The sequence below is a fragment of the Ranitomeya variabilis genome, chromosome 3 (genome assembly GCF_051348905.1).
Source record: "Ranitomeya variabilis isolate aRanVar5 chromosome 3, aRanVar5.hap1, whole genome shotgun sequence".
In the NCBI taxonomy this organism is placed as follows: domain Eukaryota; kingdom Metazoa; phylum Chordata; class Amphibia; order Anura; family Dendrobatidae; genus Ranitomeya; species Ranitomeya variabilis.
The window spans coordinates 124,969,169-124,995,349 of NC_135234.1; the positions used below are offsets into that span (position 1 = coordinate 124,969,169).

General features: G+C 41.5%; 1 protein-coding gene across 2 annotated transcripts in view; it reads left to right on the forward strand.

The window, feature by feature from the left end:
• Window positions 1–26,181, forward strand: part of MAP3K15 (mitogen-activated protein kinase kinase kinase 15) — a 233,833-nt gene that overhangs the window by 157,692 nt on the left and 49,960 nt on the right. For both annotated transcript variants that reach the window (XM_077294642.1, XM_077294643.1), the window contains exons 7-14: window positions 3,524–3,694; window positions 6,449–6,561; window positions 8,784–8,943; window positions 11,526–11,676; window positions 14,326–14,433; window positions 15,743–15,792; window positions 20,352–20,447; window positions 25,984–26,071. In XM_077294642.1, coding sequence (XP_077150757.1) covers window positions 3,524–3,694; window positions 6,449–6,561; window positions 8,784–8,943; window positions 11,526–11,676; window positions 14,326–14,433; window positions 15,743–15,792; window positions 20,352–20,447; window positions 25,984–26,071 — 937 coding nt within the window. The remainder of the gene's footprint in view (window positions 1–3,523; window positions 3,695–6,448; window positions 6,562–8,783; window positions 8,944–11,525; window positions 11,677–14,325; window positions 14,434–15,742; window positions 15,793–20,351; window positions 20,448–25,983; window positions 26,072–26,181) is intronic.

Genomic DNA, 26,181 nt, shown 5'->3' on the forward strand with positions numbered 1-26,181 from the left:
GACCTCTCCCGGCTGTAAACTACTCGGGAATGAGATGCTTCCGACGCTTGCTTCAGTGACCGGGGGTGACGTCACCGAGCCTGCGCTCCCTCACAGTATACGCAAGCAAGGAAGCTATGAACGATGCTACTGATTTGTTTTCTTCTTGCCTAGTCGATCCTAATTGGATATGTGTACAATTACAAGAAGGAAAATAGAAAATGTGGATATAATGTGATCAATGAGCAGAACAGGCTGCCACTAGAGGTGGGGAGTTCTCCTTTAATCGAAGTTTTCAAAGAGAGGCTGGACAGACATCTGTCTGAGATGGTTTAGTGAATCCTGCATTGAGCAGGGGGTTGGACACGACTACCCCGGAGGTCCCTTCCAACTCTAACATTCTAGGATTCTAAGTGCAAAGTAACAAGAAAACTAAACTAAAAGAAATTGAAATATACTGGCGTTTTCTATATGACACAGAGGTGTTTTGTAACCTGGGTCATACCCAGCCAAATCCGATCTCACGCTTTGCACTGATGAGGGGCGATACCCCGTAACACCGTGTCTTCAAATTGAGGTTCTGATTTGGCTTTTTTCCTAAGTCATATTGCAAGACTCATTAAAGGGTCGGTAATGACTTGTAGGATCGCTGCTTCTGACAGGCGACAGTACAGAGTTCAAGTCCTCGTCCTCTCTGAAGAGGCAGCTTGCATGTAACCTGGGTGGTGATTCGTAGACTATTTCATTTATGACACCCGGTGTCTGTCAGTTAAGTAATATTGCTCCAACTTGAGGATTGCGAAAGTCACTTGACATAATACTTTCCTCCCGAGTTGTCCTCACGTGTAATAGCGGCATTACTGGAAACCGCTGGCTGGAACCAGCAGTGCTTACAGGGCAAACAATCACAGTTCTCATACTGTACATTAGCCTATTCCTGGATACCAGGGGATCAAAAAAATCATAATCCATGCTGAAAACTGATCAGTAAACTTTCCAAATCCTGCGGTGATTACCAGCATGCCTTCAAGTGGCTTTTAAGCTTAGGAGATGTGTTTGCTTTTCTCCTAGGACTGCTTTTTTTTCTCTTCACTGTACAGTGACCTTTTCATGGCAATAGAGGGAGGAAGTTTTAATTAATGCAAAGCGGGGTGGTAAATACTTGTTTTATCTGGTTGTAAATGCAGACGTGGGGTTATCTCTTACAACCCGACAGATAATGATGCCCGGTCTATTCTTCTCCATGCTCTTTCCTGTTTTAAAGCTAGGAAGCGCAGTGCATTAGGCGTCAATATATTGTGTCATCCCAGCTCGGAAAGCATTTTATCCTTTACATCCTTTTATGTGAAGAGCTTATTTGCACTTTATAGGAACCCATTTATTTATAATAAAAGAAGGATGTCTCTGTGGTGCGTAGTTTAAAGCACTCTGCCATATGTCGCTCTATCAGATGGGCTTTACAAGGGACACCTTTGTGGATATTTCTTTATTTCTCACTGAAAATATGTATTTTTCTTGAAATTTTGAACTATAATTACCAGTATTAATAAGATCTAATGATAACATATTACTGTCTTTTTTGATTTTTTAAATGGATTTTTTTCTATCTTTATAAAACTTACGGTAAGTTTATTTAATGTGTGAGTGAATCAGCTATTTGGGTTTCAATATTTCTGCTTGCTGTGAGTCGGTTGAAGCAGTCTGAAATGTCCTAACCATGTCTACCTGAAAAAATTCCTAATACAAAGAACACCGATACATCTAAATTCTAAATGTTACAGAGAAAATACATTTTACACATAAGTCAAGTATAGACATAACCTAAAACCGAAACAAAATGAACATATACCCAGCTGTAAGTAAAAGCAATAGTGTGTATAAATAACATGGGGTAGTTGGGAAACTTTTGATTTAAAAAAAAAAAAAAAGTGTAAAAGCCATCCCACCAGCGTCAAGGTGTACCCAAATTAGGATGGTCCTAACCTCCAGTATTAAAACCATGTGTCAAAGTGCTGTCAGTGTGAATAAGGGCCGAGCAGGACCGGGTCCGGAATATGGATACCCAGTAATGGGAAGCTAGTCAGTATATAGACACTGAGTTTCCTTTGTAGAATTGGGGTTTGCTCTAATGCAGAATGGAGGAGGCGCATCTGATGCATATATTTTGGGTGTGCAACAGGTTAGGCCCATGTTGGAAAGATCCATTGTCACTAATAGAAATGGTATTTGGGGTGCGAATTCAGGCAGACCATAAAATATGCATATTGGGGTTTTTAGGGGATTCTGTACATTTTGAATCTCTGATAGCTATAGTGATGTCATATATTTTATACCAAGCAACCAAGCTTATTGCACTTCATTGGCTACATGCCCAATCACAGTGGAACTAAAATAAAATGAAAAATATTACCGTATTTACTTGGAAAAAAGGGTGGAGAGAAAGAAAAATGCAATAAAGAAATTTGGAAATATTTGGGGACCATGGCTGGATGTTGAGGATAAGGGTATGTGTCCACGTGCAGGAAACGCTGCAGAGCCGCAGCGTCAAACACGCAGCGTCCAGCTGTTACAGCATAGTGGAGGAGATTTTATGAAATCCCGTCTCCACTATGCGTGGTAACACGCATCTGGCGGCCCTGCGATAACGGACATGCTGCGCGTCTTTTAAGATCGCAGCATGTCCGTGTACCTTGCGGCGACGCTGCGCCGCCGCAAGGTATATCACAGGGCCCTATGTGTGGGGTGCGATGATGCCGGATGTGTGCAATGAACACATCCGGCATCATCGCATCACAGAAGGGGTTTGCCGCTCCGTCCAAACCGCCGGCCATCCTGAAGGTGGACACGTACCCTTAGCGTCCAGAGTCTCGTTCAGGGACAGGGTATTGCAGCTATTAGTCCCTCGCTAGTGGGATCCGAGTGTTATAGCCCTTTCTGAGAACTGGTCATCTGCAGCTCAAAGTTCTGTGACCCACTTACTTTCATTGAATAGTAGATATTACAAATTAAACAATGTTATTCTACTTAAAAAAAAAAAAAGGATATGTTGCTTATATCTGTCTCTGGCGTGTTATGGGGTGGGAGATTGTGATTATAATAAAAAAAATAAAAATAAACGAAAAATGTATTTTGTAACCTGGATAATGCATAGATGAAGTTAAAATGATGTTTGTAAGAATGTAAATTTTTCTTGAAATTAAAGAGTTTATCTGATTAAAAAAAATAAGTTCACATAAGTCCCAGCTTTCCATCAGAAGTATGTGTTGGGAGAATGTACGCTCCTGAATGTAATTGTCATCATCTACTGATTGCAAGCAGAGATCTTGTAAATAGCAAATTAATGAAACGTAAATGAAATTGATAAGTTGCAGAATTTTGTACATTGGCAACTGTGTTCTGTGTTTCTGAAATGCAACCACTATCAGGTTTCCCATTATGACCAGTGCCATAAGGCATTGCTAAAGAGGGATTGTGCACCACAAGTGGCACTGTAGCCCCAGCCGTAAACCCAGCCAATACCATATTCTTTCTGTCACATTTGTAGAAGGAATAATGCTGGTGACCGAGAGAAAGCCTTACATGTAATGCTCCAAGTGCAGGAGGCCTGCGACCACCCGGCACCGGACATGTTCTGCTTGTGTGGACGGATCTATAAGGACATGTTTCTGGATTCTGACTGTAAGGACACAAAGAGTCGGGACAGTGCAATTGAATGGTAAGATAGAAATATAGGAATCTATAGCTAAACTTTTCAGCTTACAATGGAAATGGCTCTTTGTGATATCTGACTTAACTCTACGGTCATGCACACAAAAAAAAACAATCACAAAGCAATGTTAAAGGGAACCTGTCATGTAAGAAAACACTGTTAACCTGCAGATATGGGGCATAATCTGCAGGTTAATAGTGCTCTGAACCTGCCCAGCACTTAGAGCCCCTCTGCCAGGAGGAAATTAACTTTATTCCCCCCAGCAGCCTCGCTCTTTCAGTCATGGGATGACTTACCTTAAAGAGAATCTATCACCGAGAGCAGCATTGAGTAGGGGCAGAGACCCTGATTCCAGCAATGTATCACTTTTGATAAAATCACCGTTTTCTCTGTTGCCGATCTAGAAGCTCTCTGAATGCTGAGCTCTGTATAGCCCTCGGCCACACCGTTGATTGGCAGCGTTCTTCCCACATACTGTGTACAGGGAGAGCTGCCAGGCAGTGGTGGAGGTGGGGTTATATAGACCTCATGAATGTGCTTGAAAGTAGATTTACTAGTCTGCTGATATCTCATGCTGATAAAAAAGTGATTTTAGCAAAACTGCAGTCTGCAGCCCAGTACTTGTCACATCGCTGGAATCAGGGTCTCTGCCCCATTATCATGCTTCTCTCAGCCTAGGTGCAAAACATGATGATGGGTTCCCTTTAATGGACGATAATAGGGCTACTCCTTGTATCTTCTTATACAGGTTGAGCACATGGTTTCATTATGCTTCAGGTTCAGCTACACGGTGGCAGCAATTCTCAGGCCAGTCCCGCAACCGAGAATATTCTGTAAGACGCGTGCATGACAGCTGGGGCTGACCCTTGTACAGATTTGGGCCACTTCCATTGCAGACCTCCGACTTCTTCCACATATCCTCTTGTTGGATTAGCTATAGGCTAACCTTGGCAAAGTAGTGTAAGCTGTATACAGTTGTGGCCAAAAGTATTGACACCCCTCCAATTCTGTCAGATAATACTCAGTTTCTTCCTGAAAATGATTGCAATCACAAATTCTTTGGTATTATTATCTTCATTTAATTTGTCTTAAATGAAAAAACACAAAAGAGAATGAAGCAAAAAGCAAAACATTGATCATTTCACACAAAACTCCAAAAATGGGCCAGACAAAAGTATTGGCACCCTCAGCCTAATACTTGGTTGCACAACCTTTAGCCAAAATAACTGCGACCAATCGCTTCCGGTAACCATCAATGAGTTTCTTACAATGCTCTGCTGGAATTTTAGACTATTCTTCTTTGGCAAACTGCTCCAGGTCCCTGATATTTGAAGGGTGCCTTCTGCAAACTTCCATTTTTAGATCTCTCCAGAGGTGTTCTATGGGATTCAGGTCTGGACTCATTGCTGGCCACCTTAGAAGTCTCCAGTGCTTTCTCTCAAACCATTTTCTAGTGCTTTTTGAAGTGTGTTTTGGGTCATTGTCCTGCTGGAAGACCCATGACCTCTGAGGGAGACCGAGCTTTCTCACACTGGGCCCTACATTATGCTGCAAAATTTGTTGGTAGTCTTCAGACTTCATAATGCCATGCACACGGTCAAGCAGTCCAGTGCCAGAGGCAGCAAAGCAACCCCAAAACATCAGGGAATCTCCGCCATGTTTGACTGTAGGGACCGTGTTCTTTTCTTTGAATGCCTCTATTTTTCTCCTGTAAACTCTATGTTGATGCCTTTGCCCAAAAAGCTCTACTTTTGTCTCATCTGACCAGAGAACATTCTTCCAAAACGTTTTAGGCTTTTTCAGGTAAGTTTTGGCAAACTCCAGCCTGGCTTTTTTATGTCTCGGGGTAAGAAGTGGGGTCTTCCTGGGTCTCCTACCATACAGTCCCTTTTCATTCAGACACCGACAGATAGGACGGGTTGACACTGCTGTACCCTCGGACTGCAGGGCAGCTTGAACTTGTTTGGATGTTAGTCGAGGTTCTTTATCCAACATCCGCACAATCTTGCATTGAAATCTCTTGTCAATTTTTCTTTTCCGTCCACATCTAGGGAGGTTAGCCACAGTGCCATGGGCTTTAAACTTCTTGATGACACTGCGCACGGTAGACACAGGAACATTCAGGTCTTTGGAGATGGACTTGTAGCCTTGAGATGGCTCATGCTTCCTCACAATTTGGTTTCTCAAGTCCTCAGACAGTTCTTTGGTCTTCTTTCTTTTCTCCATGCTCAATGTGGTACACACAAGGACACAGGACAGAGGTTGAGTCAACTTTAATCCATGTCAACTGGCTGCAAGTGTGATTTAGTTATTGCCAACACCTGTTAGGTGCCACAGGTAAGTTACAGGTGCTGTTAATTACACAAATTAGAGAAGCATCACATGATTTTTCGAACAGTGCCAATACTTTTGTCCACCCCTTTTTTATGTTTGGTGTGGAATGATATCCAATTTGGCTTTAGCACAATTCTTTTTGTGTTTTTTCATTTAAGACAAATTAAATGAAGATAATAATACCAAAGAATTTGTGTTTGCAATCATTTTCAGGAAGAAACTGAGTATTATCTGACAGAATTGCAGGGGTGTCAATACTTTTGGCCACAACTGTAGCTTGGGTGTAAGTAAGCACAATGGGAGTTTTTGATAAAATCCGCTGAAATTTGACTTGTCTTTTTGGATACGTAGCAGATTTTGTCTTTCACTTAATGACATTTCTCCATATAAAAATAAAATTGCTGAATAAGAAACTTGTTTCTATAGGTATCGGAAAGGTTTTGATCTTCAGCCATCCTTGTATTCCGGAATTAATCTTGCGGTTTTACTCATTGTTGCTGGACAGCAGTTTGAGACCTCTATAGAACTCCGGAAAATAGGTAAATGTTCTATATGTAATCCAGCAGGAGGGGTACGGTACATGTAGATTATTATTTGTGGACAGTCGTGACCCCAATGACGCACATTATGTCTGGTGCACTACATGTGGCTCCACGGGGGTCTACAGCTCCTCGGAGTCTTGTGCCTCAGTCCGAGGTTGCCAGCACCCATTCATGTGGCAGGAACAGGTCAGTTACAGGTCAGTCTTTATCAATCATTTTTGATAAGTTTTGTCTTTTGACAACATTCAGCATATCTAATTGTGACCAACACTAATCCAATATTAAAAGTAACGTATCATCAGAAAAGGAACATTTGTTTCAATCAAGTTTGTATGTTAAATGTGTTGTTTTCTAATTTGGCAGTAGTTATTAATTAATTTTCCTTTCAAGAGATGTATTACAAAAAATTAGAAATCTTGTAATTTTCACACTAGGGCTATTCTACGCTCATACTTCCTGGTCAGGAATAGCACATGCACATTAGAGCGTGTGCAGAGGTCATTGTGAAGGGAGGAGGAGCTATGACATCGCCTATTGTGATTGGTGGATTCTGTGTTATCAGCTGTGTATATGTTCTCCTGCCTCTGCTGATAAAGAGCCATCTTAATGAGGACAGGAACTATGGGCCTGATTCATCAAGGCTTTTATACCAGAATTCTGGAGTAAACGTTTTGAAAAGTCACAAAATTTAGGTGCAACTAAATTTTGCAACTTTTGGAGATAAAATGGGCGAAGCTGGGGCAAGGCAGAGTTGCGTCGGGGTCATAGGCAGTTGAATGATACCTTGGCATCTGTAATCTGGTGTCTTATTCCTGAGAAATTCTCACGTTTCTTACAGTCATGGCTCAAAGTGTTGGCATCCTTGAAATTGTTCCAGAAAATGAAGTATTTCTCCCAGAAAATGTCTGCAATTACCCATGTTGTACACAGGTTTATTTCCTTTGTGTGTATTGGAACAACGCAAAAAAAATGAGAAAAAGAGGCAAATTGGACCTAATTTCACACAAACTCCAAACCTGGTCAAAATTGTTGCCACCTTTCCAAAACTATGGGTTAAGAACTTTGTGATACTCGTTTATACTCACCTGTGCCAAGTAACAGGTGTGGGCAATATGAGAATCACACCTGAAACCAGATATAAAAAAGAGAAGTTGACTCAATCTTTCAAAGCATGGAGAACAGAAAGAGGAGAAGAGAACTGACTGAGGACTTAAGAACCAAACTTGTTGAAAAATATCAAAAATCTCAAGGTTGCAAGTCCATCTCCAGAGATCTTGATGTTCCTTTGACTACAGTTAACCCATGGCACTGTAGTTAATCTCTCTGAACATGGATGGCAGAGTACAATGATGAAGAAAGATTGCAACAGAGGATAGTCCAGATAGTGGATAAGCAATCCCAATCAAGTTCCAAAGAATTTCAAGCTGTCCTGCAGGCACAGGGTGCATCAGTGTCAGGGAGAACTATGTGTTGACATTTGAATGAAATGAAATTCTATGGCAGGAGATCCAAGAGGTCTCCACTGCTGATACAGACTAAAAAAAAATCTGACTGCAGTTTGCCAAAATGTTCGAGTAGGCAAAAATCCTTCTGGGAAAGTGTCTTGTGGACAGATGAGACCAAGATAGAGCTTTTTGGTAAAGCACATCATTCTACTGTTTACCAAAAACAGAATGATGCCTACAAAGAAAAGAAGAAAGTACCTGTAGTCAAATATGGTGGAGGTTCATATATGGTTCGGGATTGGGCTGGACATTGATCTGCATGAGAATCTGCCTCCAGAGCTTATTTTATTTAAAAGGAGTAATTACCAGTGTGAGACATGTAATAACTGACAGCTCTCCTTATACTCATGTCTCACACTGATAACGCCCCTTTAAGCCATGGAGGCAGATTCTCAAGGAGATCTGTGTCTATCTCAGAGATCTTAACAGCTCATTTACATATTAAGAAAAATGCAGATTTCTCTGGAATAAGACATTGGATCGCAGATATTGAGGTACTATTTTATTCAGCTTCCTATGACCTACATGCCCAAACAGACGGCTTAGGAGGGTTCATCCTACTGACAGATTACCTTTAACATAAAACCTGATTTAGACCATAGGTAATTTTCTGCTGATAAATTCTATTTAATAGTTGCCAATTAATTTTAGTTCACTTATTTTGGAGCATATCAGAATATCACGATCGATATTAACCCTTGAGGTTCTTTTAAGGTGTTCGTCTGAACAGCCTGCTGGGAAGGAAAGGAAGCTTGGAGAAAATGAACAATTACTGGGATGTGGGTCAGTTCTTCAATGTCAGCATGCTGGCCAGTGACATTGGAAAAGCCGTACAGGCGGCCGAGCGCCTTTTCAAACTCAAGCCTCCAGTTTGGTAAGCAATCCGTGAGCGCTGGACACCCAGTCTTTAACATTTACTCTTTAAGGCCAGTTTCACACATCAGTGTCTCCGATACGTGTAGTGACAGTTTTCTGACATACCAGAGAACCAAATGAATGGGTCTATGCACATGTCAGCGTGTTTTCACGGACCGTGTATCCGTGTGCAAAACACTCAGACATGTCCGTTTTTACCCGGACACATGGTTCGCAAAACGTGCCACACATGTGTACACTGTCCTCCGTGTGCACGGATGGCTGGCGGGGAAGCAACGCTACTGTAAGCCGCTGTTCCCCTGCGTGTGGTGCTGAACGCAGCTTGCATCCATTGTCCCCTGCTCTGCCGGTGAGCAGGGGACAATGAATAAATGAAAAACCCGACGTGGGGTCCCCCATAGTTTATTAACCAACCAGACAAAACTTACAGGTGCGGGCTGCTATTCTCAGGCTGGTAAGGGGCCATGGATATTGGCCCCCAACCTAATAACAGCAGCCCACAGCTGCCCAGAAAAGGCGTATCTATTAGATGCGCCAATTCTGGAGCTTTACCCCGTTCTTCCCACTTACCCTGTAGCGGTGGCAAGTTGGGTAATGGGTGGTTAATGTCACCTTCCTATTGTAAGGTGACATTAAGCCCGGCTTAGTAATGGAGAGGTGTCAATGAGACACCTCTCCATTACTAATCCTATAGTTAGTAAAGGGTTAAATAAACACACTCACATGCAGAATAAAGTATTTTAATGAAATAATACACCACACAGTTTTTCCATCTTTATTGTCCAGGTAATCAAAGTGACTCCCTCAATCGCCTGTAAAAAATGAAAAAATGACAAACCAACAATATACCCATACCTGTCCGGTGTTCAATCAGTCCCACGCCGTAATCCATATCTGGGGTATATAAAGTTTACAAACGGGAGCGATGCTAATACGACCGTCCCGGCTGTAAACTTCTGGGGAATGACTGATACGCAGGGGGCTTAGTAACTAGCGGTGACGACACTGAGTCTGCGCTCGCTGCCGGCATGAACTCCTGTGACCTCAGGACCGTGGGAGAATGCAAGTGATGAGGTCACGGCAGTTCAAGCTCTGTCACAGTGACCTCATCACTTGCATTCTCCCATGGTCCTGAGGTCACACGAGTTCATGCTGGCGAGCGAGCACAGACTCCGTGTCGTCACCTCTAGTTTCAGAGCCTGTGCCCCCTGCGTATCATTCATTCATTCTCCCCTGCTCGTGCTGCTCGCTGGCCAAGCAGGGGAGAAGGGATGACTGATGGCTTCAGCACCACACGCAGGGAAACAACCCTTACTGTAGCGCTGCTTCCCCGGCGGCCGTCCGTGTGGTACTGAATGCGTATGGTTGCCACACATATGCCGCACAAGTACACACACAGACACTGATATCTCTGGTACCGGAAATATCAGGACATGGGAAATCGGCCTAATGGAGTCTTTACCTAATCGCTTGGTTACATGGCATTATCTGAGGTCCGTGTTCTGTCTGTAGCTTTTACAAGATATTGGATGGAGTTCTCACAGAGGGAGCAAAATCAAGCCACGACCAGATTTTTTTTCTTTTTACACAATGGAGATGCAGATTTTTCCATTTTAAGGGGCATTTACACTGCAACATAATTGTGAACGAGCATTATTAACAACACTCATTTTATGATGATCTTGCCATTTAAACAAGCTGCCGATCACCTGATGAACAAAACATGCTCGTTCTTTGGGTGAAATGATCTTTTACACACCATGAAAAAATCATTGTACTCCGCATCACCATCATTTACGGTACTTTGTTTTGCCTGTGTAAACAGCCATTCAATTGATGGCAGATGGGTAAAAGTTTACTGATGGGTAGTTGTATTTCACCGCCAGTCGGTCTGTGTAAACAGACCCCTAATATGCAAAACAACAATCAAAGTGGGAAAGCTTTAGTCTGCATGTAAGTATCTGACAAACAGGAGCAAATTACGCCATTTGCCCCATTAAGGTAAATGGACTGATGTCAGTGATTATAGAAGATGTCATTCTATCCAGAATAAACAGTTGTGTCAATAGATTGGAACCAAAATGCACCACAGGAGAGAAAACGCACCTTGTGAATGAGATTTTAGAAATCCTATTACTTTGCTGTTATTGTAAAATACTGTCATTTCCCTGTATGAAAAAAATGCACCAAAAACACTCCTGTACCTGTGCGTGTCTGATACACACACGCCTGGACCAATGACTCTGGAATATAAAGCGTTAGTGACACCCATGTGACACTGCGACTTTTTCCTTTGCACTTTACCATTTTCCTATTGTGGGTACAGTATGTGTCCAAAACAAGAATGGAAACCTGCAAAGAGAAGAAGGGAAGCTGTGTATTCGGAAGGAATCTTTGCTGTGTGCAGGGATTTCATCCATTGTTTGTAGGATATAAGGGCAGAACCCTGTGGCGGCCACAGGAGGTGTTTTTAGCTTCAGATTTAATGTACCATAAGAATATTATCTTCTCTTTTACCGTCAGTATTGTGTATACAACCATGAAGGCCTCTAATCCGGACAATACTTATTTACATGGCAGGTACCTGAGATCAGTTGTGCAGAATTTGCTTCTAATACAGAGATTCAAGAAACTCAACACCGAGCACTCTCCAAGACAAGAAAGGCTGAATTTCTGGATGGATATCATTGTGGAGGCAACAAAAGAATCAACCAACGGATTAAGATTTCCAGTATGTAATTATCAAATGGTCCTGTACTTTATTTATGTGTTTATTATTTATTTTTGTTACTTTAATATTATTATTGTTTCTTTCCTTACACTTTATTTTAGTTGATTTCTCTGTTTTTTATTTTATGTTTATTTTATTTTTAAGAATGTAAGAAACAAACTAAAACATTAGCAAAGTTGGGTGGGTGTTTTTTGTTTTTTCCTTTTTATATAACTATTTGTATTCTTTTTTTTTTTCCTTCCATGTCTTTCATATATTCTATGTCCATATCTTAAGATTTTTACAGCCAAAGTAACAGTGTTGCAGTATTTCAAAAGTTATTTCACAATACAAGAAAGACTGCAAAGTTCATCAGGAAATTTTCACAACATCTCATACAAGTGAAAATGGCAAAGGGGGTACAATCATCACTCTTGGGATTGTTCCACTTTTTGTGTGTTACTCATAGTTTAAAAAAAAAGGATGCCATTTAAAGAAAGAAAAGCATGAGGCTTTATAGATGGGGTGTGGACACATGTATTTCAACAGATTAATTCTCCAGAAAGTCACCAGAAAGTGTTGTAATTTACAGCAGAAATCTACTATTGTTCTCTGTTGACCAACCCTATTAAGCATTTGCTGGTAAAGTAGCATGTCCCGAGGCATTAACAGCATCTCAAAACTGAAGAAACAAAAATGCCACACACAAATATAAACATAATCTAAAACCATAAAAAAAACGAACGCACAATAAAAGGCCACGGTATATCAGACATGTAAAAATGCACGTGAATGGCTGAATAGGAGTTTAAATCAAATCACAGTCACAAGTGTAAGGAAAGCAACTGTATATATGCGAAGTGTGTAAAAAATAAGAATATGTAATATAGAGGGTCAAAAGGCTAAGTAGCCATACTAAGTGAGCAACTACATGTATAAACACAGAACTGTGAGAAAGGCACCATCAATAAGCGAAATAGTAGATATCAATGCTAGAAATATAGATGATGTAATGAGATGGATACTTCATAAGCCGTAAGAGAAAGAATAAAGAATTCAGAGGGCTAAATAGCCATGATCACGTAGATGCATACATACATTCACAAAGGAACACCCCCAACACGCGTTTCGCTGGTGCTTCATCTGGGGTGACTAGACTTAGGAATTGGCCAGTAAGTTTAGTCTGCAGTTTTGTAATTTAAAAGGTTGGTGCCAAGTTTGGAAATTATCCTGTATCCCAACAACATAAGAAGTTCTGTAAAACCTGGATCAAATACTGGATGTTTTCCCTTCTGAGAGAGAAATAAGTTATTTAAAGGTTTGGGCCAAGTTTGGAAAGTATCCCTTATGCATAGGATAGTGGATAACTTCTCGATTGCTAAGGGTCTGACCATTGGGACTCCCCACTGATTTTGAGAATAGGGCTTTTAATACCCCCATCTGAATGGACTGGTGCTCGAGCGTGTGTCCCTCTTCTCCATTCAGGGTATGTGCACACTTTGCGGATTCTGCTGCGGTTTTTACCGCAGCGGATTTGGAAAATCCGCAGTGCAAAACCACTGCGGTTTTCACTGCGGATTTTCTCGCGGTTTCTTCTGCATATTCCTCTGCGGTTTTTCAACTGCACTTTCCTATTGGTGCAGGTTGAAAACCGCTGCGGAATCCGCACAAAGAATTGACATGCTGCGGAAAATAATCCGCTGCGTTTACGCGCGGATTTTTCCGCAGCATGTGCACAGTGTTTTTTTTTTCCCATAGGTTTACATGGTACTGTAAACTTTGGGAAAACTGCTGCGGATCCGCAGCGTCAAATCCGCTGCGGATCCGCAGCAAAATCCGCAGCGTGTGCACATACCCTTATTCTCTTGGTGACTCCAGGAGATAGCAGAGAGCGGTAGATGGCTTTCTCCTAAAGGACCCATAGAGAATCATCTTCAATGCCCCATTCTAGGATTGTTAAGGTCACATTGGCCGAACCCTTAGTGACGAAGAATTAAAGCCCTGCTATGTGGATCGGAGAGAACTTCCAAACTTGGCACAACCCCTTTAAATTATTTCTCAGAAGCAGAAATATCTATTGAGATCCAGTTTTTAAAGGCACTGCATGTGTTTGCTGGGTTCAGGATAATGCGGTCATTCATTCCTTTTTTTGTACCGTGTCTGTTACAAATTTATATTTTTAAAAGAGTACGTCATCAGTTGTATCTGTAATGTAGAGACTTTCCTAAATGGATCTCACTCCATGTGTAATAGCCAATGGGAGGACATCTCATAGGAACAGACCTATTACCAGGATGTATCTCACAGAATGGATGAGCACATACAATTTATCCTCTGTCCTCTTCTACATTTAGCAGTGTCTAGGTTCATGTCCACTCTGACATGGTTAAAATCTAGAATGACCACTGAACCTGATGATGTCCCGAAAAATGGCGGAAGAAACAGATCAATTCATCTCCAATTTGCATTTTTGCCTATCACTTTGTGCAGATAAAGTAAAGTCAGTATACATTGTAGAGCTATAGGAAATGCACATGCAGCGGGAATACAATTACTGTATGTATGATGCTATCACAAATCTCATGTGGGTTTGTATTCTGTGGATACAGGTCTGTAAAACCTCCATTATCTGTTAGCAATTGTGTGGCTAAATGCAAGTTATTATTCTAGGTGCTCGTCTTGGAGCCCACTAAGGTTTATCAACCATCGTATGTTTCAATAAATAAAGAAGCGGATGAGAGGACGGTTTCATTATGGCACGTATCTCCTGTGGAAATGGTAAGAGCGCCTTTAGTTAGTGTTACTATTGAGCTAATGAATATTGCAGTACAACGGACACAGAGCTCACATCCAGCCTACATTACTGAGAGGGACACTCCCACAAGATAAAAATCTGAAACTTGGTTTAGGCTGCAGACTGAACATCAGTTAGATAAACCTACAAAACAAGCGAGGCAATGGATCAATAAATAATGTCAGGACAATATATATATATTGTTCACAATGTAATTGTACAGAAAATCCATGCCAAAATAGGGGTTAATGATTAAGCAATACAAATTTTATTTAAAGAGATATACATTCACATAGACAAAATATACAGTGGATAAATGATAACAGCTAAAAAACAACCAGTGTCCATAGATGGTATAAAGATGGTATAAATGCACTGGTGGAAAACACAATTATCCTGCTGCAGCACCTGCAATGCACTGTGCTGTACCGTCATATGTAAGGTGGTCAGAGTACTAGGGAGACCATACTGAAGAAATGACTAGGCTGAATAGCCTTCCAATGGTCCACTAATACCTAAAGTAGTGGCTGACAAAAAGCATTACTGCGACCCAAAGTTGTTAATCATCAATCTCTGCCAATCATGGCTATATACGAATACCTTGGGACATCCTTGCAGAGGAGTGCAGGCGTGCTGTCAGGATAAGGGAAGGCCTCGACACGCGTTTCACCACCTTGACTTCATCAGGTGGCGTGGTCAATAAAAAGGGGGCTGGAGATTTTATAGGGAAGTATAATCGCCCGTTATTGCATTTTTTAAAAACGTTACACCAGCAAAAAAACGTAATTCTGGCGCTTTCATTTTTTTCCCGTTAAGCCGTTTACAGATCGGATTATTTCTTTTTATATTGTGATAGATCGGGCGTTTCTGAACTCGGCGATACCAAATATGTGTATTTTTTTTTTTCTTGTTTTATTTTGAATATGGCAAAAGGGGGGTGATTTGAACTTTTAAAATTTTTTTATATTTTTAAAAACACTTTTTGTTTTACTTGCTTCAATTGTCTCCTTAGGAGACTAGAGGCTGTGATCGTGCTAAAGCCCTGCTATGTGAAGCAGAAATGACCATCTGCCATGAACGCTAGCCACGGGCCAGCGCTCATAGCAGATCTGCAGTGAGAACCATGGGGGTCTCCTGTAGACCCCCCCAGTTGTCATGCCAACTCAGCGGTGCCCCCCGATCATGAGACAGTGGCACAGATGGGTGGCGTTTGTGACGCGCTTTGGGCCCGAGCATGTTAAATGCCGCTATCAGACATCATCATTATCATTGTTATCATTATTCTAATTTCAGAAAGGAATTCATGAGTGGAACTTCACTGCGTCTTCTATCAGAGGCATAAGGTGAGAGGCCAACCAATATGCATGTTTGTTGTATCAGACGTTAGGAGAAAGCTTTGTGTTTATGCGCTGTCAAAAAACAATGGCAGGAAGGTCTGCAAGCCGTGGTAGCTTATTTCCCAATATTTCCCAAATAGTCCCTGGAAAAGGACATTATGCGCTACAAAATGTACCTGCTTCTGCCCATTTACTCCTTCACTTCAAGGGAATCTGTCAGCAGGTTTTTGTATTTAATCTGAGAGCAGCATGATCTGGGGGCAGAGAGCCTGATCCCAGCTATGGATCAATTACTGAACTGTTTGGTGCAGTTTCTATATAGCCCCTGTTTTCCCTGTTGTAGATGTAGCAATGTTCAGAATACTGAGCTGTTTATAACCCTCCCACAGTTCTGATTGGCTGCTTCCTGTGTGCATTGTCAGTGGCGGGGCGGGTCATACAGATTAGCTGGACTGGCTGTCACAGGAGACCTGGTCCTTTAGGAATAATCTCCTGCTGATAAAACACTGGTTGTATTGACACTACAACACACAGCCTAGTTAGTTATACATCCCTGGAATCAGGGTCTCTGCCCTATATTCTTATTTCCAATGAAATAGTAAAAACCTGCTGACTGATTTCCTATAATGACAAATAAAATCTCTTTTATGTTTCAGTTGTGTTGCTGTAGAATCCCTTTGTTCTGTACATAGAGATATAGCAGACTGTGGCTCCTAGGGGCCAACTTAGGAAAAACAGCCTGAAACAGCATGACCTGAAGTCAGGACCGAATCAGCCGAAGTAAAGGATTTCAGAAGTGCATTATAAAGAACGATATTGTTAAATAAAGTACAATTGTATATCATGCATATACTGAATGCATTTATGCCGGTCAGGATGTGTATTCCTACGAAAGAAGCCACTATATAGGCATGCAATGGCATATGTCAGCCCTAGACTGTCTAGGTATAGCACGTATATGTGTTATTTTACTGCTTCCCTCTACATAGGAGAAAGCAACAGAATACACCTTCCTATATATAGTAATAAAAGTGCATGCAGATTTATTCCAGCGCAACATAAGCCAACAAAACGAACAGTGCACCCCAGCGATCCGACCAGCTTCATAACGGCGCTTACAAGCTATATAAGCAAGAGCCTGTAAGCACTGTGCACGTTTTGCCTCCATTTATAGATTGTGGTGGCTGGTGACCGAGACAAGCCATAAATAGTCAAATTAACAATGACTTTGTTCTTGAGAACGCAGAAGACGTTTAGTAACATGTAAATGGCAGAGTTGCTTTTTAACCCCTGTAAGAACATGGGAATAACTTTTACTCATGTAATGGCCTCATTCAGATTTGTGCTGTTTACAACTCAGGATCGTGTTACTCTATAGCTCATGCATTAGATCTAGCCATAGAAATGTGTGTGTATTAACCCTTGCAGCAGATAAATGTTCTTTATTCTAGGATCTCCTCTGACAGTCAGTTCTATATTAGCCTTCTGTTTCTTCATTGATCTCTGGTAGAAAAAAAAACAACTTTAAGAACTTCTGCGTGTTTTGTTTCCCTCTGATGGCTGAGATCTCTTCTCCAGGGACATACTAACTACGAAAAATCAAGCGATCCTCCGTTCATTCTTATGTTTCGTATACTACATATAGTTAAAGGAAATCGGTCACCAGGTTTTTCTTACCACTTCTGAGGGCAACAAGATGTAGAGGCAGAAACCCCAATTCCAACTATATATTGCTTACTGGGCTGCTTGCTGCAGTTTTTATAAAATTAATGTTTTCTCCCTTCCAGCTCAACCGGTTCTCTGAATGCTGCACTCTGTATAACCCTGGCCACACCACTGATTGTCAGCGGTGCGTACACTGTGCATAGGCAGAAAGCTCTAAAAATTACAGCAAGCAACCCAGTAAGTGGCACATCGCTGGAATAAAGGGCCCTGTATTTATATTATGCTGCTTTGAAATTAGGTGGCAGATTCCCTTTAGGGGGAATCTGTCAGTAAGTTTGACCCCTAAAGCATCCATATGAACTACAGTGCCTTGCGAAAGTATTCGGCCCCCTGGAACTTTTCAACCTTTTCCCACATATCATGCTTCAAACATAAAGATACCAAATGTAAATTTTTGGTGAAGAATCAACAACAAGTGGATCACAATTGTGATGTTGAATTAAATTTATTGGTTATTTTAAATTCTTGTGGAAATTCAAAAACTGAAAAGTGGGGCGTGCAATATTATTCGGCCCCTTTACTTTCAGTGCAGCAAACTCACTCCAGAAGTTCATTGTGGATCTCTGAATGATCCAATGTTGTCCTAAATGCCTAATAATGATAAATATAATCCACCTGTGTATAATCAAGTCTCCGTATAAATGCACCTGCTCTGTGATAGTCTCAGGGTTCTGTTTGAAGCACAGAGAGCATCATGAAGACCAAGGAACACAACAGGCAGGTCCGTGATACTGTTGTGGAGAAGTTTAAAGCCGGATTTAGATACAAAATGATTTCCAAAACTTTAAACATCCCAAGGAGCACTGTGCAAGCGATAATATTGAAATGGAAGGAGTATCATACCACTGCAAATCTACCAAGACCCGGCCGTCCCTCTAAACTTTCATCTCAAACAAGAAGACTGATCAGATATGCAGCCAAGAGGCCCATGATCACTATTGAACTGCAGAGATCTACAGCTGAGGTGGGACAGTCTGTCCATAGGACAACAATCAGTCGCACACTGCACAAATCTGGCCTTTATGGAAGAGTGGCAAGAAGAAAGCCATTTCTCAAAGATATCCATAAAAAGTGTTATTTAAAGTTTGCAACAAGCCACCTGGGAGACACACCAAACATGTAGAAGAAGGTGCTCTGGTCAGATGAAACCAAATTTGAACTTTTTGGCAACAATGCCAAACGATATGTTTGGCGTAAAGGCAACACAGCTCATCACCCTGAACACACCATCCCCACTGTCAAACATGGTGGTGGCAGCATCATGGTTTGGGCCTGCTTTTCTTCAGCAGGGACAGGGAAGATGGTTAAAATTGATGGGAAGATGGATGGAGCCAAATACAGGACCATTCTTGAAGAAAACCTGTTGGAGTCTGCAAAAGACCTGAGACAGGGACTGATATTTGTCTTCCAACAAGACAATGATCCCAAACAAGGTGTTAGAATGGCCAAGTCAAACTCCAGACCTCAATCCAATCGAGAATCTGTGGAAAGAGCTGAAAACTGCTGTTCACAAACGATCTCCATCAAACCTCACTGAGCTCGAGCTGTTTGCCAAGGAAGAATGGGCAAGAATTTCAGTCTCTCGATGTACAAAACTGATAGAGACATACCCCAAGCGACTTGCAGCTGTAAGGTGGTGCAACAAAGTATTAAGTTAAAGGGGACGAATAATATTGCACGCCCCACTTTTCAGTTTTTGAATTTCCACAAAATTTTAAAATAACCAATAAATTTCGTTCAACTTCAGAATTGTGTTCCACTTGTTGTTAATTCTTCACCAAAAATTTACATTTGGTATCTTTATGTTTGAAGAATAATATGTGGGAAAATGTTGAAAAGTTCCAGGGGGCAGAATACTTTCGCAAGGCACTGTAATTGGTACCTTTATGTTGTCAATCCAATCTCGAGAAATCCAGAATTTTAGTGGTATGCAGATGAGATGTTGAGCAGGTCGGCAATGTCCTGTGTGGAGCCTGATGTCAGATACACATCAACTATCAATTAACAGAGGAAAAAAGTCACCAAGAATGTTATTAGCCAAAGGAGGCAGAGCTGCATCAGGTGCATTCTCCCGCCCACTGCACTTTACACCTATTACCGCTGAAAATGTGGATTCCTCAAGACTCGGGCAAAGGTTTGCCAAAGTAAAGGTACCGATGAGGACATTTGTCGCTGGCTACAAACTCATAGAAACTGCTTAGGGAGATCAAACTTACTGACACATTCCCTTTAAGTGATAGTCTGCAGTTGGTCAGCCTTGTCTAATTTGTCAATGTCAGTTTACGTTTTTTCGCTGTCCCCCTTTCATTCATTGCCTTTAATTACCCAGTCTCTGACGATACATGTGGCTTGGCAAGCAGTGCTGTCCTTCTTTCTCTAATTGCAGATTATAGTAACATTAATAATATATCACATTTCGGCTTTGTTATATTGTTGGTAGTGAGTGCTACTGCTTGGAAGAAGAAATGATGGGGTCTAGATGGGTCTGTGTACAGAAGGCTCAGTGGTTAATCTTTCCTTACAGACACTGAAGATGAGATATTGTAGTGCTTGATAGAAAGTAGCAGTGGTCATGGAAATATCAACCAGGGGAATGTATGTAGTAGTGGCATTCATAAGAACCTTTGGCGGCTATTTCCATGTTTGGAGACTGTTGAAGAGTCACGGTTGTTCCATGGGACAGGCGTCCTCGTGGCTTTCACTGTGATGTGGACGTGGTAGTCTCAGCAGGTCAGGCACGATAATAGCCATTCTTTATATAACTTCTTCCGATACGTTCATGAAATATCACACCTTTTTCCCCATAATCCATTCATATTATTATTTTTTTCTTTCTGCAGCATTTCAAAGTTTGATGAACGTTGTTGCTTCCTATATGTTCATGACAATTCTGATGACTTTCAAGTTTACTTTTCCACCGAGGACCAATGCAATAGGTGAATATGTATATCTGAATCTTCATAATTGTAAAGACATTAAAGGGAGTCTGTCACCACCTTAAAGGGAATCTGTCACCCCCAAAATCGCGGGTGAGGAAAGCCCACCGCCATCAGGGGCTTATCTACAGCATTCTGTAATGCTGTAGATAAGCCCCCGATGTATCCTAAAAGATGAGAAAAAGAGGTTAGATTATTCTCACCCAGGGGCGTTCCCGCTGCTGGTCCGGGTCCAGCGCCTCCCATCTTCATCAGATGACGTCCTCTTCTGGTCTTCACTCTGCGGCTCCGGCGCAGGCGTACTTTATCTGCCCTGTTGAGGGAAGAGCAAAGTACTGCAGTGCGCATGCGTGGGCCTCTCTGACCTTTCCCGGCGCCTGCACACTGCAGTACTTTGCTCTTCCCTCAACAGGGCAGATAAAGTACGCCTGCGCAGGAGCCGCAGCGTGAAGACCAGAAGAGGACGTCATCTGATGAAGATGGGAGGCGCCGGACCTGGACCAGCAGTGGGAACACCCCTGGGTGAGTATAATCTAACCTCTTTTTCTCATCTTTTAGGATACATTGGGGGCTTATCTACAGCATTACACAATGCTGTAGATAAGCCCCTGATGCCGGTGGGCTTACCTCACCCGCGATTTTGGGAGTGACAGGTTCCTTTAATGCTGATTACACTGATTAATGGGGAGATCCAGGCCTGTGGTACAAGTCTGCATTCACTATGACTTGTGAATACTCACAGCACGCACGTTACACGCTGTCAGCATTCTCCAGTGCTAGTGCTGGGAGCTAACTGCAACTATGTGATCTGCATACATCTGATCACATGCCGACTAGACGTACACAGCCTTACAATATACAAGTATTATGGGAGACCGGACGCATGCTAGTTGGAATGTAGCCGAATTAGTGCTGGGAGCGATTGGGCGCGTGACTGCAACTGTGCGATCTGCATACATCTGATCACATGCCAACTAGATGTGCACAGCCTCACTAAATACAAGTGTATTATGGGAGACCGGACACATGCTAGTTGGAATGTAGCCGGAAGTATGCAAATCGCATACTTGCACTCACATGACTGCCTGCTCCCAGCATCGGGAAAGAAGAATCTTGACAATGTGTGCTGTGAGGATTCACAAGTCTGCAGTCACAAGTAGTGACTGTAGACTTGTACCGCAAGCATGAAAAACCCCTTTAAACAGTTATGTAGGCGACTTCCTAATAGAATCATACAAGCAGTATATATTTCATTGCTCTAATTACTTTTAAAACTTGTTTTATTCCATGTGCAAATGAGAGAGCAAAATTATATTTTCGACATTACAGACTACCTACCAGCAAAGGTACATAAAGGAAAGTGTCACTGGGAAAGATAAGAAGTGACCAGGTCAGAAAGTTATTAACCCACATATTGAATAGAAATTAAAGTCATTGCAATATAGGTCCCTGAGTTGTCTTCTTATATGTTCTTTTGTAGTTATTAACTTTGCGTGAAATTAAAAAAATATATATAATATTCAAGGTCATTAGATCGGGTCTGTGACCACCACGAGTACTGTAAAGGCTGCTGTTAGTGGCTGTTACCCAGAAATTCACTGAAAAGGACATTAAATCCAGACACACCACAGATTGAGAAGGCCATGCTCACCAATACCGTGCTCCAGTGAAATAAGGTGGAGGTGGCACAGAGAAAAATATCCATGAATAACCGTTACTCCCCTATCATCCATAAGGAGGGTGATTGCTTAGTATTCTAACTACACACAGATAAGGCTTTTGTAAGACACCAGTCACACAGTTACGTGTAGTGCAGCATGCCGGCTTACCGCCTCATGATACTCGCTCAGGCGGGCTGCCCAGCCCAATTCTGCACCTGCGCTGTCTGAGCCTTATATCGTGGGCCGGTCCGCATCCTGCAGTATATGCCAGCTGTTAATTCCGAGATGGCTGATAAGAATATTATGTGACGCAAGACAACACCACTGGAAGTTACCGTATATTTCTAGAGTATTTTCAACTAAAGTAAAAAATCTCTATAGTTTCCTAATTAGTGTGAAATACTTAAATGTTTGTGTGTCCGGCTGCAACTCCGTATTGAGGGGATACAGTCATTCATTTCAGCCTCATGCATCCTGTTAGTCTCCATACTGTGCCTTCATCTGATTTTAATTTTTACACATACAGTCCGGGCACCCCTGGTCAAAAGTACTGTTATTGTGAACAGTTAAGCAAGTTGAAGATGAAATGATCTCTAAAAGGCCTAAAGTTAAAGATAACACATTTCCTTTATATTTTAGGCAAAAGAAAAAAAATCACATTTAAAAAATTGCAAAAAGGAAAATGGGCCAATGCAAAAGTTTGGGCACCCTTGGATTTTTGTGTGCTCAGATAACTTTGACCAAGGCTTCAGACCTGAATTAGTCTGTTAGGGTTATGTCTTGTTCACGATCATCGTTAGGAAAGGTCAGGTGATGCAAATTTCCCAGCTTTATAAAAACCCAGCCTCCTCTAACCTTAACCAAAAAACAGCAGCCATGGGGTCTTCTAAGCAGCTGCCTAACACTTTGAAAATGAAAATGATGGAGACCCACAAAGCAGGAGAAGGCTGTAAGAAGATAGCAAAGTGTTTTCAAGTTGCCCTTTCCTCAGTTCTAGATGTAATTAAGAAATGGCAGTGGAAGTCAAGATAAGGTCTGTAAGTCCAAGCAAAGTTTGTGAGAGCTGCCTGTAGAATTGCTAGAAAGGCAAATCAGAACCCCCGCTTGATGCAAAAGCCCTTCAGAAAGATTTAATTTAAAAAAGAAAATTACAATTAAAAGTTTGAAAATTGCCAAATTTTAAAAAATTTTGAGAAATTTTAGTTTTTTTCACAAGTAAATGCAAGTCATATTACATTTTTTTACCACTACCATAAAGTACAATATGTCACGAGAAAACATTCTCAGAATCAGTGGGATACATTGAAGCGTTCCAGAGTTATTACCTCATAAATTGACAGTGGTTAGAATTGTAAAAATTGGCCCGGTCAGGAAGGTGAAAACAGGTGTATTTATGTATATACTGTATATATAATGGAAAAAGTGGAGAGGGAATGCACAATGGGTCAGTAAACAGCTTTTTTTCCACTAAAGTAATGGTGTGCTGCTTCCTCATTTTCAATACAAAGGAAATGTGTCATCTGTAACTTTAGCCATTTTAGAGATCATTTCATCTTCAACTTTCTTAACTAATCACTATAACAGTAATTTTTGACTAGGGGTGCCCAAACTATTACATGCCACTGTATGTGCATGCATGGTTGCATTAATGTTCAGAGATGCAAGGAAACCATATGGAATTTGGATTGTTATCTCTGGCATAAAAATCATTGTTCTCGGCAGCACAAACAGAGAATGTGCTGCTGATAACGTGATGTTGTATGTAGACAGGACAATCGAATTGTGTTGTTCCCACCAGTACTTGTCGGCCGGTATTTGCAGTATACTACAGAAGCTGGAGTGTGGAGGTGCTGAGCTAGGACTTTACAAGCAGGGAAGCCAGTCAGCGCCAGGCATCTGTGTAAAAGATGGAGTCTGTTTTTTTTGTTGACACGGAACTTATGATGGTTTGTATAGGATAGCCAAGTGACAAAATGGGGTGCCGATAAGGTGAAGATAGTGGCGGGGATTAGGGACGGATCGTGTATTGGTAGGGATTGCGAGGTCTATGGCATACTGTGGACACTCTTTGGACCTGATTATAGTCTGTTTCTGCTGGAATAGTACACAGTGTTCAGTAGATTTCGGCATGAGAACGCCTCACATCCTAAGGAATGGAGACCAGGTAGACTTGTTTCTCACACCAATGTCAGAAGCTTCACATCTCAGTCAGCGAAGCTCTAGAAACACAAACATCGCTGACTTTTCCGTAGAGATTGTCCACCTAGAGGACAGAGACACTTTGCACGTGCCGCTCTGATGTGGGGTCCTGTATCTGCTCTGGTCTTGTGGCATTTTCATGTACAGTATATGTTGGTTATTTCATGGAAGTGCAAAATTACTTGTATGTAAAACATACATTTACTATTGTCACCAATCATATTTCCCTCCCAAGAGGTTTAATCAGATCTTACTTATTTAGTCAGATTCTTTATTTTTATAGTGATATAATGGAGCTCAATTATTGATTACCTTTGCATCCGTTTTCTGGCTAGATTTGACTGTTTTACGTCTTTTTTTGTGCCATATTCATCTTTCCATTTGTGCCTTTTTATGTTTGCTTGTGTTTTCTGTCTTTTTTATTTTAGCTCTCTCTGGATGGAGTTTGTTTTCGCCTGATTCATTATTTGCAACTTTTTCGAAAGGTCGCAAAATTTGTTGAAAATGTACTCTAATCTCAGGTGGAGGGATTTCATGTATGTCGGATACTTTGGTGTAACCTTTGCAGCATATTAGTGGAACATTTGCGCTAAAAAGTCACAAAATGAGTTAAAGACAAAAATAAAAAAAACAAACATTTTGTTTTGTGCAAAATTCATCAAGTGCATGTGCCATTTTGATGAATTTGGCGCAAGAAATGTCAGCAACAAAAACAAGACAAAAAATCGGTCCCATAGTCTGTATACACGCTGAGTAGTTGTAACTGTACACTTATCTAGAGTTACGGGAATTAGGATTGTAGTCTGAACTCGATAGTCCTGAGGGTTTTTTTCAACCTCAACAACTTTGAAATGATGAAAAACTTATATAATTAGTCCAGACATGTATGTAACGTTTTTGCATGCGTCACAGCTGAAATCTCTCAGCATTTCTTGCCTACCCTGCAGAGTAGGAGAAACTTTAGGCCAGGTAAACTAATCTCTATGAATTTCTTGTAGGAAAAACTATCTTTCACATCGAGTAACATTGCAAGAATCAACCTGAAAGTGTTCATGATCTTTTCCAAGCCATAAAAGTATAGTGGCCACTTCCCTGCCCCATCTCCTCTGGGCATGCCATAACTAAATGTTGACCGTGAGCCACTTTAAAGTACTTTTATATTGATGACGTATCCTTGGGATCTGTCTTCAACCTAAGATCAGTAGGGGTCCATTACCTGGCACCACAACTGATCAGCTGTTGTCACCACCACCACATACAGCTCTGTACACTGTTTAGGGCCTGTTCCTGGGTACTGCAGATCAGCTACTATTCGTCTCCCACCTGCTGGCATCCCCGGCACGGTTACGGCATGCCACACTCGTGTCAAGCCTAGTAGTTAGGAGTGGGATCAGGAATTCAGGCAGGTTGGAGATGGTTCGCAAGGCTCCCACCGGGCAGACAAGGACCACTGACATGGCCACCGGATAAGGTTTCATTCATCATTAGTCATCAGTATAAAAGTGATGGATCATCCCTAAGTCAAAGCATTTCCTGAACCGTTATGTTTTGTGAATTGTGGCTGTAGTTACCGTTCTTCCACATTTATGTATATTTCACATTTACTGTTCTCTTATGTCTGTACCTACTGTGTATACTGAGCTCAAAGCTTAATTATTTGTTCTACCATTTTATAGGTTTTGTACTCTCGTTAAAGAAATCATCACGGATGTTGTAGGCAGCACAGTGGAACTGGAGGGTGAAGCAGATGGCGATACATTAGAGGTGAGCAGCTGGGTATGGAGCTGTGATATTTACCATTACACTACATATTACACCTGAAGAGATAACACATCACTTTATACTGAATATGTTGACTTGGCTTTTCAATTCCC